Here is a 17992-nt window from a genome sequence, read left to right as displayed (position 1 = left end):
CTACTTGCCATTAATGTCACTTTTCTTTATCAGGTAAAAACTCATGCAGTAATACAGACACAAGATTATAACTACAGGGTTTCTTTCGGGCATCTCTTCCAGGCGGAGCACCCTTTCCCCCCCCCCCCCCCGGAACGAAACGAAATGGAATTTATTTAGAAAATATGTACTTTTAACAGTGTCCGCCCCCCCCCCCCCCCCCCCGAAAAAATAAACATTTTAGTCCGCACCCCCCCCCCCCCCCCCCAAAATTTCAAGTGAGAAAACAGCCTGGAAGAAACACTAGTCTCATAACTTCCAGGAAATTCCTCCACGTACACACCTCACCCCTCCTCTTTTTTTTTTTTTTGTATAAAAAAAAAAAAAAATTAGTATTGGAAAACACGTAAACACTGCCTTTTATTCTATTTTTTTGCAAACAAATAAATATATTTACAAAATGTTGTATGGAGCTAGTGTTAGTCGTTGTAAATTAATTTCACCAATCATTCATGCTTACCATAAAACTCTTCAGTAGAGTTTGAAGTAAAACGCTTTACAATATAACATGAAATGTTTTATCCTATAGGATGACCACTACATCTAGACGTCACTGATTGGCTGATATAAACATGCCCGCGACAGTTGGTCTACGGGGCCGCTGTGCCGTGTCTAGCATGCCTGTTTGGTGATGGAGTTGGCAGGCAGCAGGGACTTGATGAGCTGGACCCAGTACTGCGGCGTCCAGCCTGCGGCGTCGCCTGTGGTGAAGACGTCGTTGATGGTGAAGAAGGGGGTGCCGTACACCCCTCGGGTGCAGCCGTACTTCCACTCCAGTCTGGTGTCGCTGTCGATGCTGGAGTCATACACCTGTTGGGGGGAGCGGTACATTGTATTCATACACCTATTGGGGGGGGGGGGGAGCGGTACATTGTATTCATACACCTGTTGGGGGGAGCGGTACATTGTATTCATACACCTGTTGGGGGGAGCGGTACATTGTATGCATACACCTGTTGGGGGGAGCGGTACATTGTATTCATACACCTGTTGGGGGGAGCGGTACATTGTATGCATACACCTGTTGGGGGGAGCGGTACATTGTATTCATACACCTGTTGGGGGGAGCGGTACATTGTATGCATACACCTGTTGGGGGGAGCGGTACATTGTATTCATACACCTGTTGGGGGGAGCGGTACATTGTATTCATACACCTGTTGGGGGGAGTGGTACATTGTATTCATACACCTGTTGGGGGGAGCGGTACATTGTATGCATACACCTGTTGGGGGGAGTGGTACATTGTATTCATACACCTGTTGGGGGGAGTGGTACATTGTATTCATACACCTGTTGGGGGGAGCGGTACATTGTATTTATACACTTGTTGGGGGGAGCGGTACATTGTATTCATACACCTGTTGGGGGGAGCGGTACATTGTATTCATACACCTGTTGGGGGGAGCGGTACATTGTATTCATACACCTGTTGGGGGGAGTGGTACATTGTATTCATACACCTTTTGGGGGGAGCGGTACATTGTATTCATACACCTGTTGGGGGGAGCGGTACATTGTATTCATACACCTGTTGGGGGGAGCGGTACATTGTATCCATACACCACGGAACTACTTTTAGTCCGAATTTTTTTTTCCTAGATTTATTCACCTTGGTATTATACCTCCCCTACCCACTTTCCTTGGGGCGGAGTGGTTCAGCGGTAGAAAGCTGGACTGCTAACCCGTAATTCTCGAGTTCGAATCCGGGTCCTAGTCAGTAAACCGTCCCTGAGTCCACCCAACTCTGATGGGTACTTAACTCACGTTAGGGAAAGTAAAGGCGGCTGGGCATAGTGCTGACCACACTATCTCTTCATATGCCGAGGTCACAGAAACAAGTGCACTCTACTACGCTTGCCCCATAGACCGTCAGGTTTGAAAGGGGAAACTTTAATTTACTTTACCCACTTTCCTTACCATAACAGTCCCCCTCCCCTCTTACGTTCACTTTCCTGATATGCCAATATGCTATTGTTATGAGGGAGGGGAGCAGTGTGTATGTATACAATAAAACATAGCCTTAGTCTGAGTGGTGGAGGAGTTCAGTGGCACAGATCAGGAGGTTTTTGGTGGGTTTAGGCACCTCCCATGGACCTCAAAGTACCGGATGTCTGATTTTATATGGCAGATAGTGGTGACGGCGCTAATGATGCTTTCATTTTCAAATTGTGTATATTATACTAAAAAAATGATTTTATGTTCCCAAATTCGTTGTGGAATTTGCTAATGCGCGCGTGGGCAAGTACGTGTATATATTTATATGTTTAAATAAATAATTAACATCGAAACAAAACAACGTACCGCATTTAATTAACTTAGAAACAAAACAACGTACCCCTTTTCTGAAAGCGTCTGCTGTGACCGGCGCCAATTTCTGGGCCAGAGCCGTTAGAAAATTGACAACATCCCCTTCCGTTTTGTTCAACGTTGCGGTGGTGGTGAGCGAGTCGATGTTGTCATACACCAGCTGTATCCAGTCGTAGGCCGTGGCGTTGGACTTGATCGACTGGAAGTAGCTGCTCAGGAAACGTGTGGCCTTGGAGATGAGGTGGCTGTTCCGGTGGTAGGGCAGGGAGAAGAGATAGAGCTTGAGTTGAAGCTCGAAGGGGGTGAAGTTTCCAGCCACTTGGAGGAGAGTGCCAAACGAAGCTTGGGAGTCGGGGCAGGTCAGGTCGACGTAGGCGGCGAGTTTGACGTCAGCGCAGGGTCGGCCATCTTTGTAGATGAAGCCTAGTTCCGATTTGGGGAAGCTGAGTTGGGCGGACGCCAGGGAAGTGGCGGCTGCTAGTAGTGCCAGGAGTAGAGTCGGCATGATTTCCTGTCAAGACGTTTTAAAAAGAAAATAAACATTTCGTGTGGCTGTGTAACTATTCCTGCAACTGTACCCCTATAACGGTACCCATGTAAATGTACCCCTCGAACTTTCGATTTGCACCCCCCCCCCCCCTCAAACTTTCGATTTGCACCCCCCCCCCCTCAAATTTTTCTCTATATATCTTACTATTTTTTGCCTTGGTGTCACCCCTTAAATGGTGTCACCCGATGGGGTCCGCACCCCCCGCCCCCCTTTCCTCGCTACGCCTCTGACTGTACCCCTGTAACTACCCCTATAACTGTACCCCTGTAACTGTACCCCCTGTTGTCTAAAAATAGACCCTGACCACCTATAAACAATGCTTTCACCTACCTCAGGACTAATCAATACTTAATTTAAAAAACAATTAATTTTAAACGAAGTCAGAGAGTTATAACATTGCGATACGCTCATCCAAATAGTTCGTGAGGATGGGAAGGTTTGGATTTATGGGGGGGGGGGGGGGGGGGGGGGTGCGCGCACAAGAAGTGACACTTGTCTTATTTAACTCTTTTTTCAAGATTTTTCTTATCTACACTCTAAATACTTTGTTTTACCGGCATGTTTTTTTTTAAATATATAATTTGTTTAATCATAGACCTTCAATGTTTAATCATAGACCTTCCTAATTTAAACGACAGTTTCAGTCCGATTGTTGATCAATTTTTAGTAGGGCTATTTTCACCCTGCAAACAGGTCCTTTGGCCTGCAAACAGGTCTTTGCGGCCTGAAAACAGGTCTTTACAGCCTGCAAACAGGTCTTTACAGCCGGCAAACAGGTCCCTACAGCCTACAAACAGGTTTTTAGTCCTGCAAACAGGTCCTAACAGCCTGCAAGCAGGTCTATACAGCCTGCAAACAGGTCCTTACAGCCTGCAAACAGGGTTTACAGCCTGCAAACATGTCCCTACAGCCTACAAACAGTTATTTAGTCCTGCAAGCAGGTCCTTACAGCCTGCAAACAGGTTCTACTCCTAACAGCCTTCTTAGAGGTCTATACAACCTGCAAACAGGTCCTTGCAAGATGGCTCAGTAGCCTTGCCCAAGATCTCCCACACATTGAACTCCTTAGGCGAGCTTCCTCCATACTCGATCTTTAAGACTGTCCTGCTTACAAACTACAAAACTAGATTCTTTAATTCAAATTCGTTTACTTTGTTTTACACTAAACTGCGGTAAATTACGGTGAATTCGGAAAATAGGTTGAACTGCCAACTATACTAACGTAATAAGGATTTTTTTTTATAATGCTACACTTTCTACTAAACTAACTTAAACGATAAATATTTTTGTTATCATGCTGAGCTAGATTATTATACTAACTTAAATGCACACAATTGTTTTTTTCTTAATCTTGTTTAAGTAATATATTATTTCAACTAAATTAAAGGGCGAACATTACGTCACACTTGTCTAATAAACAATGATAAAAAAATGTAAAGTAAAAAAATGTTGAGGCTTACGTAAGAGGTAGTTAGGCCAAGCTGAAGACGAAGATATCCGGATACTGGACTGTACTTATAAGCTTTTTGCGAAGTCTTATCTTATCGTAGCCCTACCTGCCCGAAATGCTGAGTCAATGATGATCATGAGAGTAGCTCATGCAAGGGAGATGATCCGCTGTCGTCTCGGTAACGAGCGTATTGTTACCATTTTCGTTCATCAACCTGTGTCCCTTTTATAGGTGTGTAAAATAGAACACAATACAATTATTGATCGGCGCTTGATTAGTAAAATGATAACACAGCTGGTGGAAAGAAAAAATAGTTTTTTGTTGTTTTTTTTTAATTCTAACAATTCAGTTATGTTTATGAACAATTATTCTTTAATGCGTGGCCTAGTGGTAGAAAGATAGACTGCTAACTCGAAAGTCTATAGGTCGAATCCGCGTTGAAGCCAGTAGAACATTACTCAATGTTAGGGAAAGTAAAGGCGGCTGGTAATAGTGCTGACAACACTATCCCTTCATATGCCGAGGTCTCCGAAACAGATAGATTCTACTTCATCTGCCCCAGGTGCCTTAGGAAAAGATGATACTGATGAATTTTTTAAAGAACTGATATTTTACTAAATTTAAAAAGGTAACAGCGTAGAGAATCTATCATTTTGATCTTGTATAAAAATTGTATTCGTTAGAATCATTACTTTCTCCAACCAATGTGTATTTTGTACTAAGAAATTATCCTCAGTTTTCTTTGAATAGTTTACCAGGTACAGGTTTAAGTTGAAATTAGGTCAATTCTGCTATCTTATCCTCACTAGCTAAATGTGATTTATGGCTTATTTTGTTATTTTGTAATTAAAATGGTCAGTTGAAGTAATGCTTCGAGCAGGTGAAGTAGAGTTGATCTGTTTCAGTGGCCTCGGCATATGTAGAGATAGTGTCGTCAGCACTACACCCAGCCGCATTTATTTTCCCTAACGTGATTCTGGTACCCTTTAGAGCTGGGTGGACTCAGTGCCGTCTTACGGACCCCAACTCGGGACCCGAACTCAAGACTTTCGAGCAGTGGCGTAGGCAGGGGGGGGGGGGGGGTTGGGTAAACCCCCATAGACCCCTCGGTATATAGAAAAAGTATAAGGGGGGTGCAAATCGAAAGTTTGAGGGGGGGGTGCAAATCGAAAGTTTGTCCCCGGGTAAAAATTGGAACCCCCCCCCCCTTGAGACGATCCTGGCTACGCCACTGCTTTCGAGTTAGAAGTCAAACGCTCTACCATTCAACCAACCCGTGAAAACATGGTTTAAGATAAAAATCGTCCTTTGCAAACTTTTCAGACCTCTCCTCCAGTATCCGATCATTATGTTCCAAACGTCGATTGAATTAGGTTAAAAATAAACAAAAAATACTTATGATAAAATACTTGCCATCTTTTTTAATAGAAAAGGAGCAGTCAAATCTGCGAACCCCCATGTGCCCTATTATTCGCAACCCCCTACATCCGCCTCTGGACGCTATGCTGACGTCAGGTTAGAGATGATTTAACAATTTTCCGGCATTTAGTGCGGATAAGTTCTTTAACTAGTTCAAGTGATTAATTAAGTTATAACATGCGAGTATAACCACATGCTTTCTTATCTCTTTAGTTTTTTAAAAAATAAATTTTAAAGGTATCTTCTAAAATAGGTCGCACTAGCCGGCAACAGTGAAGAAATACTTGCCAGCACTACACATAAGCAAGAATAACACTTTAGGATTACATTATACAGTTCGTTCAGATCCGGTTTTTTTTTTTCAGGCATCTCCAGAAACTCGTCTACACCCCCTCACTTTCCAACGAAACAGAATTTACATTAAAAATTAAAATACTTCATCTATCAATCCCTTCCTCCTTTCGAGAGTTTCAAGTGCACTCCCTATGCTAAGCTAAGCTATGCTATGCGGCTGGTAAGTAGGCCACCAACCATTTCTACGGCTCAATAAAACCTGCATGAGCCATAGAACTGGTTGGTGACCTACTTACCAGCCCTATAGCATAGCATAGCATAGCTTAGCATGGCATGGCATAGCACAGTAAAGTATATCCATCCCAGTGGCTCAACAACCAATGGTAGGTTTTGACCGGCTTCAAGCCTCACTGCCTTCTCCCATACATTATTGCTATCTATCGGCTGTCTTGTACTTCCTGGTCTCAAAGCTCTTTAGAGTCTGTCTCCACATAATTTTTCCGTTTAATCCTAGGTCTAAATTAATTTAATAGCAGCATTGTGCTCGTCTCCCGACTTTGGATAGGTCTACATAGTATTCCTTGAGTCGACTCAGCTCTAATAGGGACCCGGCATAAAACGGGGAACGTAAGGGTGTCTTTGCATTGAAATGAACTATCTCTGACAGTGTAGAAACCGATTAAATGGTTCATTTACTTATGCTTGAGAAGACCGTCCAAAAATACTTTGTTCTTTCTCGTATAGACTTCCCAGAGTACTTTGTTTCTCATACAGATTCGTGGATAGGTTTAAATTTAATGCTAAGTTTTGTTGTTGGTGTCAGGTTATCCGTGGTATAAGACAATGATATTATAATTCATTGACAAAAAAGGCCATTATATGAGTTATTGTTTCTTATACTTTCTAAAAATAGGAATTTGTTCAAGAAATTCCTTTCTCATAACAGAAATAATTTGAACACAGGCATTACAAGTAAGAAGCTATAATTATAACTTGCATCAATTCACAAAATCAATCTATCTAATTTGTCTTAAAATAATAATTTTTCTTCATTAAAAAACAAAAATTGTTACATGATTTAAATTTGTCCTGTAGTAATTTCAAAATTAAAGGAAAAGTAAATAGAGTACAAAATGACTTCAGTTTCTAAATTCTACAAAATGTAACTCAGTGGATCTTATTTCAGGTGGGATAGATGACAGTAATAGAACATTGTCTCCCGTGATCTCTATACAGAGTACAGAACACTTCAAATATCAGCGTGATGAAATGGTTAGATTATATATTTTTTACCAGCTTACCTGAAATAATGTAGAACTTAGTGATTTAGAAGAAAAAAATAGCGATAGATGAAAAGTTACATGTTTATTGGCTAGTTTCAACTCTAGAAATACTATAATAATTTATTTCTCTACATTTTCGCCTATTTTCATAATAAATTGAAATTCCTTTTTTTTGTAAAGAACATTTAAAAAATAATGGTGCACTTCTATTAGGGGATATTTTTTTGTTTTTTAAGCATAATCATCTCAAACTTGTTGACACTATTTTGCATCCACAAATGTGTGATCTGTCTAACCATCACATACCTCCTATAACAAAAAAAGATTTTAATGTATTTTAACTTTTTGAACATTATTAACAGGCATTCTCGCCTACTCAAGAAACGAGTGTCACAAAACTTGACCACGGTGAGCATCCAGTTCAAAGTCCAGATTTGGCAGACTCAAATGATTTATTTGTTTCAACCACAAATCCTGGTTTAGAAATGGACGGAAGTGAAAACAAATCAGTGATTGCTGATAGGACTGGTATATCTAACAACACAACTGTAAGCTCAACACTACATGATCTAGAAAAAGGTGGGAGTGAAGATTCAAAAATGTTCGACACAATGGATAACCCAAACCACAAAACGAGTCTCACATCGGATGAAGATAACCAGAGTGTTGCATCAATTAGCACTATCCCGCCCACCCCGCCTGATTTAAAGTCACATTTGACTTCACTTATACATTCACAAAAGAAAAAAAGAACACCTTCTGTTAATGCCATCTGTGTTGATGTTGCTGTGAGTAAACAAACTGACCAAGAACATCTTTCTTCAGAAGGAAGTGTCAAATCTTGCAACTTACTACAAACTACACTTACAAAAATATCACCTTGTACAACAAATGAAGACAAGAAAACAAATGTTAAGTTGCCATTAACTACTCAAATTGAATCTTACCTGACCGAAAACACACTTCAAGGGAGGCAATGCATTGAACAAGAGTTAACTAAACAAGTTATCTCCCTGAACAGTAAATTGTTATTGAATAATAAAGAATTTGAGGAAGTTAACACATCTAGTTATTCACACAACAAAACAGAAAAAAAGGAAATCAAAACAACCTGTACTAAACAACCTGAGGCACTGATGGATGTTAATGAAAAAATTACACTTAAAAAGACAAGCAGTGATTTGACTAACAATCCACTTAAGTTTGTATAAATTACTAATTTATTTCCATTTTTTATTGCAATTAACTATAGCACTCGATTTTAATTATAGGTTAGTTTAATGCTACAATTTTTAAAGAGTTTTAAAGTTAATAAGGAAGTATGGCATTTTTTTAGACTTAGATTTAACAGAAGATGTCCAATAGTCAAAAAAAAATAACTTTCCTATAATATTTTAAAAATTAAGTACTATTAGGTGACTTCATTGAATTTGGAAAATGATGAATCTTATTATATAATTTTCCTCTCTATAATTATAACTTATTTATTGCTACATCTATTTTTAAAGTATTTAATTATTTATTTACCCAAACCAGCCAGTCCGAAAGTGCTTTTTTTTTCTTATACAGAACTTCCTAAAGTACTTTTTTTTCATAATGACAGATTGAACAACTAAACAATTATTACAATTAACTGGTTCATTAACCCATATACCATCTTTTTTTCTGGTTAATTATTTGTTAAAAGTGGAAGAGACCTCTACTGGCGCCAGTATCCAAATAAAAATATATTGCAAGCAGCACAATTATTCGCATTAATAAAAAAAAAAAAAAAAAACAAGTCATACTGGCTTAAAAAAACATTGGAATAAAATCAGGAAAAAAATTAACTTGTCGATGTTGCAGTTTACTCAGCAACCGCTTTTTATGATAAACAAGAAACAATGTACTACTAGACTACTCAGAAGCAATAAGAGACAATGTAGATTAAATAAGAATATCCGCTTGTTATTCATTGTCTTATATTTAAAAATTAAAATTATGTATTATCAACATCGTTCGTGTGCGCCCCAAGGGACGCAACCATTGCTCTCCATCGAACTCATTACTGGGCAATTCATCTAAGTTGGGTCCACTTCACTAACAGCTGACCTCTTCATGTTTGTTTACCCAACCTACTTTCTTCTTAATTTGGGTATTCCAGACTAGTGATGTTGTGTAAACACTATTTGATTAATATCTTTTTAAATAGCTGATTTAGCTGATGATATTTATGTTGTGGAACTGTTATATTTTTTTTATTGTAATCAAACCATAGTGATTTTAAATTTTAAAAAGTTGTTCACAAAAATGTGTAATTCCTTATTAATACTCCAGTTAAAGCCCTTTATTTAACGTTTTGTAAACTAAAGTCCAACAGGTAATTAATACATAATAAATATGTCATAAGACAAACTATTTTTTCATTTTGTTTTTAATGATATAAAACATGAACATAATAATATACACCATTCTGTTACTTTTGTTAGTTTTTGACAAAATTCAGTGCCTTAAAATTAGTTAAAATACATTTAAAAAACGATCCCCTTCAACTAATAATAAATTTGTGAACATTGCCTTACCACAATGATTTAATCTTAGGTAAACTTTGGACAAAAAAAATGCTTTGTAAGATGTTAATACTGTTAACCTTAAAAATTCTCGCATAAAAATTACACATAATTACTTAGTATCTCTCATTAAAATTTAAGGTCATTTATCTTAAAGTTAATGAGACTAGTAGGGTCACTTTATCTTAATAATTAACCTTTATGATTAAAACTTATTAACGATTAGGAATACCAAAATTTTGGTACTACACAAAACTTAAAGGTTTAAAACTTACAAAGCACTGAACCTAAAATAAAACAAGAAACAAAGCCTTCACCCAGGCTATATCAAGTCACCAGCTGTCAACACTATCCCATAATGCTTTCGACATTTTAATATCGGAAAAGTTCTCAGTCCAGAAGTCTGTAGGGAAATCCTCTGAGGTCCCGGTCACTTCCTGGTCCGCTATCAGCTCCACCGTCTTTAAACTTTTCAACAGTGTGAGAACGTCCACTCGGTCTTGTTCCATCATGCTGGCTGTGGGGCCCACCCAGCTCGTTGAGGGGCCCATCCAGCTAGTTGTGGGTCCCATACTTCCAGGTAGGGGTCCCACTGCACTTGAAGTGGTCTCCATGCCTTCATTGAACTTCCTGAACTGTGATGAGTCTTCCACCTGAGGGAAAAAAGTTTCAGAGGGATTTGACACCAAAGCATCCATGCTACTTCCAGTTGCCTGAGTGGGTTTTGAACTCTCTCCTTGAGATGTGAGTTTAGAAAAGTAATTTGCAATATCTCCCTGCTTGCCTTTCTTCTCATGTGGACTCTCCTCATCTTCTATGGGAGATTTTCTTTTCCTGGGCCTGCCTCTGGGTTTACCAGAATTTTCAGCTTTTTTAATAGGTTCAGCAGAAACTGTTTTCTTCTTGTATGGAGTTTTCAAGTAGGGGGTGTTACTGTTGGGCTCATCCATGTTGCCATGGTGATGGCTAATATTTTCACTTAACTCAGTGTGGGCTGGGTTAGAGAAAATGTGGGTGTCAGTTGGTGGTTTGGGGGGTAAAGTTCTGCAGGAGGTGGGAGTTTCTGAGTTAGATAAGGGGCAAGTTGTTTGCCCCTTGTTTGATTCAGGTAGAGCTTTGTTTCCTTTGTTTACGTCAAGCGGGGTTGCGCACCCCTGGTTTTGTTTAGATGGAGTTGTATTCCCTTTGTTCGGTTCAGCAAGAGTTGTGTACCTTGTTGTGTATGGCTGAGGTAGGTTATGGTCCCTAGCTGCCACAGCTGAAAGACCCTGCAAGGTGAATCTGTTCTCCAGCCGTCTGACTATCTCCATGGACGACACAGGGAATAGGCTGCTGCTGGCTGTAGAGCAGGGAGAGGTCTGTTGCTTGGTTGTGACGCTGGGCTGGGGTGAGTCAGGTGATGATGGGGATTTTATTGTGACTCCAGGGTTGGTTGAGTCAGATGATGGGGATTTTATTGCGACTCCAGGCTTGGTTGAGTCAGATGATGGGGATTTTGTTGTGACTCCAGCCTTGGTTGAGTCAGATGATGGAGGTTTTGTTGTGACTCCAGCCTTGGTTGAGTCAGATGATGGAGATTTTGTTGTGACTCCAGGGTTGGTTGAGTCAGACAATGGAGGGGATTTTGTTGTGACTCCAGCCTTGGTTGAGTCAGATGATGGAGATTTTGTTGTGACTCCGGGCTTGGTTGAGTCAGAAAACGAAGGAGTTACAAGTGCACTAGGAACTACTTGTGTGGATCTCTGCGAGGAAATCAGCGTAGATGATGACATTGGAATATCATCTGCAGGAGTTGTACTTTTTGGTGCGCTCTGAGTTTGTGAGTGATGACTCTGAACTTTGGTTTCCTTCTCATTTACGCCCTCCACTAATTGATGCTGTGTACAGATACGGGTCTCACTCCCATGTGGTTGATTACGTATTTTATCTGTATTGTCACACACTACACCTAGTTTTAATAAGGCAGAACCTTTACTGTCTACATCCTCACATGGATCTGTATTTAAATTTTCTCCATTCATCGGAACTTTAGCCTGTTCCTTGACCTCTACCCTTAAGGGACTACTGACATCGTGAGAAGCATCACATTCTAAATCAATCAATTCGTGTTTGCTTGAAGAATCTTGTTTTGAATTATTCACATTTTTTTCTAAATTTGTCCTGTTTGAAATTGTAGTGCTCTGTTGTCCTACAGCATTATCAACAGGTCGGTCTTGTGATATATATTTTGTAACAGGTCTACACTCTTTTTCTTTAGAGTTAGAAATCAACACTCCAGGACCTGTATGAAGATCAAGATTCACTTCTGAACACTGTGATTTATATTTGTGTTTATCTTTATCATCAGTCACAAGCTCAATGTCAGATGACAGGGGGAGTGATGTGACATCTTTATGACTAGTGTCATTTCCTCCATCTTTTTCTGATGGTAACTGGATATGTTGTTCTTTGTGAGATGTAACAGGTGAAGAGTTGCTTCCCATTTCATCTCTAGATAGCTGTAAATCATAGGAACCCTCACAAGATGAGCTATTCCTACCAACATCCTGTGAGTTTCCCATAACAGATTTCTTCACTATTTTGTTATTATCTAGTTCAGGTAATGCAGGATTTGCATTAAGTTTTTTATCAGAGACCACTTCAGCAACATTATGACCAAGTTTTCTATCTTGTTCTAAAGTTAAGGCCATACCTGTAACTGTGTTGCATTCAATTTCTTGTGAAAGTGTAGTCTGTGTGTCACAAGTAGGAGATAACCCAGCGGCCAGATTTTTGTGTTTTGTCTGTGAACAAATATTTGCTTGGTTTGGTTCATTTCCTTGTTCAATACCAGAACTTGAGTCTTCATTGATAGATGAAGATTTGGCTTGGGCTGCAAAAATTCTGAAAGAAAAATAAAACAATTTTGACAAACAATGTTAAAATCTTTAACAACCATTTATCTAGTTAATTAAAATGTTTTATCAAGCACCAGAACTTAGAAAGAAAATTTTCAAAGGGCTGGAAACAGTATTAGATTTGTAAATTTGTGATATTATTTTAATGGTTAATAATAATGAGTTGAAATTAAATATGGAAAATTAAACTAATCAAAATATTACTATGGTTACTTTTTCTTAATAATTTCCTGTTTATGAAACACCATCTGTAGGAGTGAGCGTTTCTCTTCAAGCATTTCCTGTCTGCATTTCAGTTTAGAGACTGTTTCAAACTGGCCAGATTTTCTTTTGGATTTTTTCAGGGCAAAGACTTTTTTCATTTCTTCCTCTAAACCTGCGTTTAATTTCTGTGTTATTGTTTCAAACTTCGACAGCTGGGCAGCTAAAGAATATGGGAGTTTATTTAAACACTGAACAATCAATTGAATCCAGTAAAATGCTTTTTATTGATCTGTAGCCAAATTAAAATCATAATGAGCTGAACTATGGCTACTGTAACTAACAGGGCTTAGATATTTGATGATTTTTTAAACTGCTTTGTTTATTAATTTTAAACTTTCAAAGGCATGAAAAAAATGCAATAACAAGAAATTGCACCTTACTGTATTTAAGAAAATAAAAGTAATTTACTTACAAACATCAACCGGTTTTGAAACATCTAGTTTAGCAATAAGTCTATCACATAGAGCTAACAGACGTTTTATTGATTCTATTTCTTTATTGTGGACCTGGAAAATAAAAATGTGTTTCAGCATAAAAATATCTTCTTATAGAGTTCTTCATCAGAACTTAACTAATAACAACTGAGTAAAAATCTGAAATATATGTTTATGTTAATTTCTTAAATTGTATTTCCAGAGGAGCACAAATAGAATACTTGTAGTTACAGCATTTAAACTTTTTTAGCTTGACATTTGGGTTTAAATTTGAAGTTATAAAAAATATTATTTTTTTAAATTTCATAGGCCTTTTGATCACAGACTGTTAATTAAAAATCACTGAGTCATCTAGTATGTATAATAATAAGATTTGCAAAGCAGCTGAATATAAACTGAGAATCTTTATTACCTGTAGACTTAAACTGTGGGCAGATTTTTCACTTTCTTGACTTTCACAGAAAAGAGGGGTTTGAGAAGCCTGTGTCATAACATCTCTATCAGCTGTATAGTTGCTTCTAATGTTTTAAATTGGTTTGGGTAAATAAATAATTAAATACTTTAAAAATAGATGTAGCAATAAATAAGTTATAATTATAGAGAGGAAAATTATATAATAAGATTCATCATTTTCCAAATTCAATGAAGTCACCTAATAGTACTTAATTTTTAAAATATTATAGGAAAGTTATTTTTTTTTACTATTGGACATCTTCTGTTAAATCTAAGTCTAAAAAAATGCCATACTTCCTTATTAACTTTAAAACTCTTTAAAAATTGTAGCATTAAACTAACCTATAATTAAAATCGAGTGCTATAGTTAATTGCAATAAAAAATGGAAATAAATTAGTAATTTATACAAACTTAAGTGGATTGTTAGTCAAATCACTGCTTGTCTTTTTAAGTGTAATTTTTTCATTAACATCCATCAGTGCCTCAGGTTGTTTAGTACAGGTTGTTTTGATTTCCTTTTTTTCTGTTTTGTTGTGTGAATAACTAGATGTGTTAACTTCCTCAAATTCTTTATTATTCAATAACAATTTACTGTTCAGGGAGATAACTTGTTTAGTTAACTCTTGTTCAATGCATTGCCTCCCTTGAAGTGTGTTTTCGGTCAGGTAAGATTCAATTTGAGTAGTTAATGGCAACTCAACATTTGTTTTCTTGTCTTCATTTGTTGTACAAGGTGATATTTTTGTAAGTGTAGTTTGTAGTAAGTTGCAAGATTTGACACTTCCTTCTGAAGAAAGATGTTCTTGGTCAGTTTGTTTACTCACAGCAACATCAACACAGATGGCATTAACAGAAGGTGTTCTTTTTTTCTTTTGTGAATGTATAAGTGAAGTCAAATGTGACTTTAAATCAGGCGGGGTGGGCGGGATAGTGCTAATTGATGCAACACTCTGGTTATCTTCATCCGATGTGAGACTCGTTTTGTGGTTTGGGTTATCCATTGTGTCGAACATTTTTGAATCTTCACTCCCACCTTTTTCTAGATCATGTAGTGTTGAGCTTACAGTTGTGTTGTTAGATATACCAGTCCTATCAGCAATCACTGATTTGTTTTCACTTCCGTCCATTTCTAAACCAGGATTTGTGGTTGAAACAAATAAATCATTTGAGTCTGCCAAATCTGGACTTTGAACTGGATGCTCACCGTGGTCAAGTTTTGTGACACTCGTTTCTTGAGTAGGCGAGAATGCCTGTTAATAATGTTCAAAAAGTTAAAATACATTAAAATCTTTTTTTGTTATAGGAGGTATGTGATGGTTAGACAGATCACACATTTGTGGATGCAAAATAGTGTCAACAAGTTTGAGATGATTATGCTTAAAAAACAAAAAAATATCCCCTAATAGAAGTGCACCATTATTTTTTAAATGTTCTTTACAAAAAAAAGGAATTTCAATTTATTATGAAAATAGGCAAAAATGTAGAGAAATAAATTATTATAGTATTTCTAGAGTTGAAACTAGCCAATAAACATGTAACTTTTCATCTATCGCTATTTTTTTCTTCTAAATCACTAAGTTCTACATTATTTCAGGTAAGCTGGTAAAAAATATATAATCTAACCATTTCATCACGCTGATATTTGAAGTGTTCTGTACTCTGTATAGAGATCACGGGAGACAATGTTCTATTACTGTCATCTATCCCACCTGAAATAAGATCCACTGAGTTACATTTTGTAGAATTTAGAAACTGAAGTCATTTTGTACTCTATTTACTTTTCCTTTAATTTTGAAATTACTACAGGACAAATTTAAATCATGTAACAATTTTTGTTTTTTAATGAAGAAAAATTATTATTTTAAGACAAATTAGATAGATTGATTTTGTGAATTGATGCAAGTTATAATTATAGCTTCTTACTTGTAATGCCTGTGTTCAAATTATTTCTGTTATGAGAAAGGAATTTCTTGAACAAATTCCTATTTTTAGAAAGTATAAGAAACAATAACTCATATAATGGCCTTTTTGTCAATGAATTATAATATCATTGTCTTATACCACGGATAACCTGACACCAACAACAAAACTTAGCATTAAATTTAAACCTATCCACGAATCTAACCCAAGACTTTAATTTTCAATTATCTTTACATACTTCATAGATTTATACACTTCTAACTGACCAAATTAATCAACTTGAAAGAAATCAGTGTTCATTTCAAATAATTGTACATTCACATTTCAAACAACAAATGAATGGTAACACGAGGTGGCATAGAGGTTTGATGAAAATATCACTTTACATTTGCTCATCAAAATTTGTGGCAGAAAATTTTAAACCAGTGGATTTCTTTTGTAAAAAATTAAAAAGTTATGTTATATTCAGACTTAGAAATAAGTCCACTCAGCTTTTATGGGTTCCCTACTGAAGTGCAGATCCAGAAAGTATATAGATCTATATATGATTATATGTCAGGGCATAGTTCTGACCACACTATCATTTCAAGACACTGAAAGGATACTTCACTACTTACAAAGACTACATGCCTAAATCTAGGCCCTACACAGTAATCTATTATTATACTTATTCTGAGGCTTGTTCACTATTCTGATATTTACCCTGAAATGGATGAGACAAGCAATGGAGATGATCCATTTGTTGTTCCACTAATTATTGAAAAGTTATCTTCATCATTTTCCATTCTGAATGTTGCTCAGTAACCAAACTGCTTTGTCCAAAAATAAACCTAATTTTGAGAAGAAAATTATATTAATATATTAAAATGTTACATAATAGTAGCCTATATAGAGATCTATAGATCTCTAATAATATATTATAGATCTATATATAATATATAATTATTATATATAGCAAGATCCATATAGATCTAGATTCTATTCTAGATCTTTATGTCAAGTAGATCTAGATTCTAGATTTTATTATAGAATCTAGGCCCTATTATTGAGTATTGAGTACTTTTGACTACTGAGTAATAGCATTGATTTGATAAGAATAAAATTAAAAAGCCAATGACAATTGACATGGTGACCAGGTTATACTTTATAGAAGAAAGTCTAATCTTGATCTATAATTAATTAGGATGTCTAGATCTAGAATCTAGGTCTAGATAGTAGATAGATCTATTTCTAGACCTAGACCTATAGATTATAGATCTAGATCTAGGCCTAGATGATCTAGATTCTAATTATAATAATTTATTTCATTCATTTTTTTTTTGTGGCCCTTGGGGAGCAAAGGGCTGCAGTTACACCTCTCCACAGGACTCTGCTTTGGGCTGCTCCCTTTATTTTTATCTGTGGCAACATTAGCCCAGCCGTCTTTGGCAATGTTGAATGTGAAAATGAACTGATGAACAAATAATGATATTTTCATTTGTCGAGATTCTAACCGCCTAAAATCTAGATCCATAGAATTGATAGATTTAGAATCGGATCCTATTCTAGAGTAGAGTCTAGAGCTTGTTGCGGTATAATAAAGTATAAAGTTAAGGCATTATAAATTAAATCTACTAAATATTGTTTTAAATAAATAAAATCTAGATATCTATATCTAGAATCTATTTTTATCTAGATCTATTGATTATTAAATTTCTAGACTAGACTAGACCTCGATTTTTCTAGATCTAGATCTAGAGATCTAGATCTACTTAAATCTACTAGGCCTAGAGTTGTGTTAAAATGCGTGTGTTTGTTCCCGCCACCTTACTCATTTATTATTGAAAATATGGATTGGATAAAGTAAATTATAATTAGACTATATTAGGCCTATCAGTCATCGTTCCTGCCTAGCCCAGGGGTTGGCAACCTGCGGCTCGCGAGCCGCATGCGGCTCTTTTGATATCAAGATGCGGCTGTCCAGCTCCTTGAACAAATACTAATAGTCTTAATAAAAAAAATATTTGAAATAAAAAAAATGTTAGTGGCTATTTAAAACCAGGGAAATTTTGAAAAATTGTAACATTTGGCTCTTCCGCTTCAAAAGGTTGCCTACCCCTGGCTTAGCCTAATCAGAACTAATCTAGATC

At 36.9% G+C, this 17992-nt stretch overlaps 3 protein-coding genes across 3 annotated transcripts; 1 reads left to right on the top strand and 2 right to left on the bottom strand.

Moving 5' to 3' along the window:
* Nucleotides 1-379: 379 nt before the first annotated feature.
* Nucleotides 380-4547, bottom strand: LOC131928095 (uncharacterized). The gene is made up of 3 exons (XM_059284012.1): nucleotides 4360-4547; nucleotides 2378-2860; nucleotides 380-849 (listed from the first exon to the last, which is right to left on the bottom strand). Exons 2-3 carry the CDS (start codon nucleotides 2852-2854, stop codon nucleotides 652-654), a joined length of 675 nt encoding a protein of 224 aa, XP_059139995.1. The 5' UTR covers nucleotides 2855-2860; nucleotides 4360-4547; the 3' UTR covers nucleotides 380-651.
* Nucleotides 4548-6980: 2433 nt separating this feature from the next.
* LOC131928099 (uncharacterized) lies at nucleotides 6981-8556 on the top strand. Its single transcript, XM_059284017.1, has 3 exons — nucleotides 6981-7034; nucleotides 7249-7334; nucleotides 7708-8556. The coding sequence occupies exons 2-3, from the start codon at nucleotides 7332-7334 to the stop codon at nucleotides 8554-8556; spliced, it is 852 nt and encodes a 283-aa protein (XP_059140000.1). The 5' UTR covers nucleotides 6981-7034; nucleotides 7249-7331.
* Nucleotides 8557-10226: 1670 nt separating this feature from the next.
* On the bottom strand, nucleotides 10227-17640 carry LOC131928098 (dentin sialophosphoprotein-like). Its single transcript, XM_059284016.1, has 9 exons — nucleotides 17575-17640; nucleotides 16566-16693; nucleotides 15867-15925; nucleotides 15567-15652; nucleotides 14355-15193; nucleotides 13902-14007; nucleotides 13468-13561; nucleotides 13005-13215; nucleotides 10227-12777 (listed from the first exon to the last, which is right to left on the bottom strand). Exons 2-9 carry the CDS (start codon nucleotides 16646-16648, stop codon nucleotides 10227-10229), a joined length of 4029 nt encoding a protein of 1342 aa, XP_059139999.1. The 5' UTR covers nucleotides 16649-16693; nucleotides 17575-17640.
* Between the last annotated feature and the right edge of the window lie 352 nt (nucleotides 17641-17992).

Source organism: Physella acuta, unplaced genomic scaffold, assembly GCF_028476545.2.
Source record: "Physella acuta isolate Inbredline_101_S28 unplaced genomic scaffold, ASM2847654v3 ptg001463l, whole genome shotgun sequence".
In the NCBI taxonomy this organism is placed as follows: Eukaryota; Metazoa; Mollusca; class Gastropoda; family Physidae; genus Physella; species Physella acuta.
This window is presented reverse-complemented; position numbering and strand designations above follow the sequence as displayed.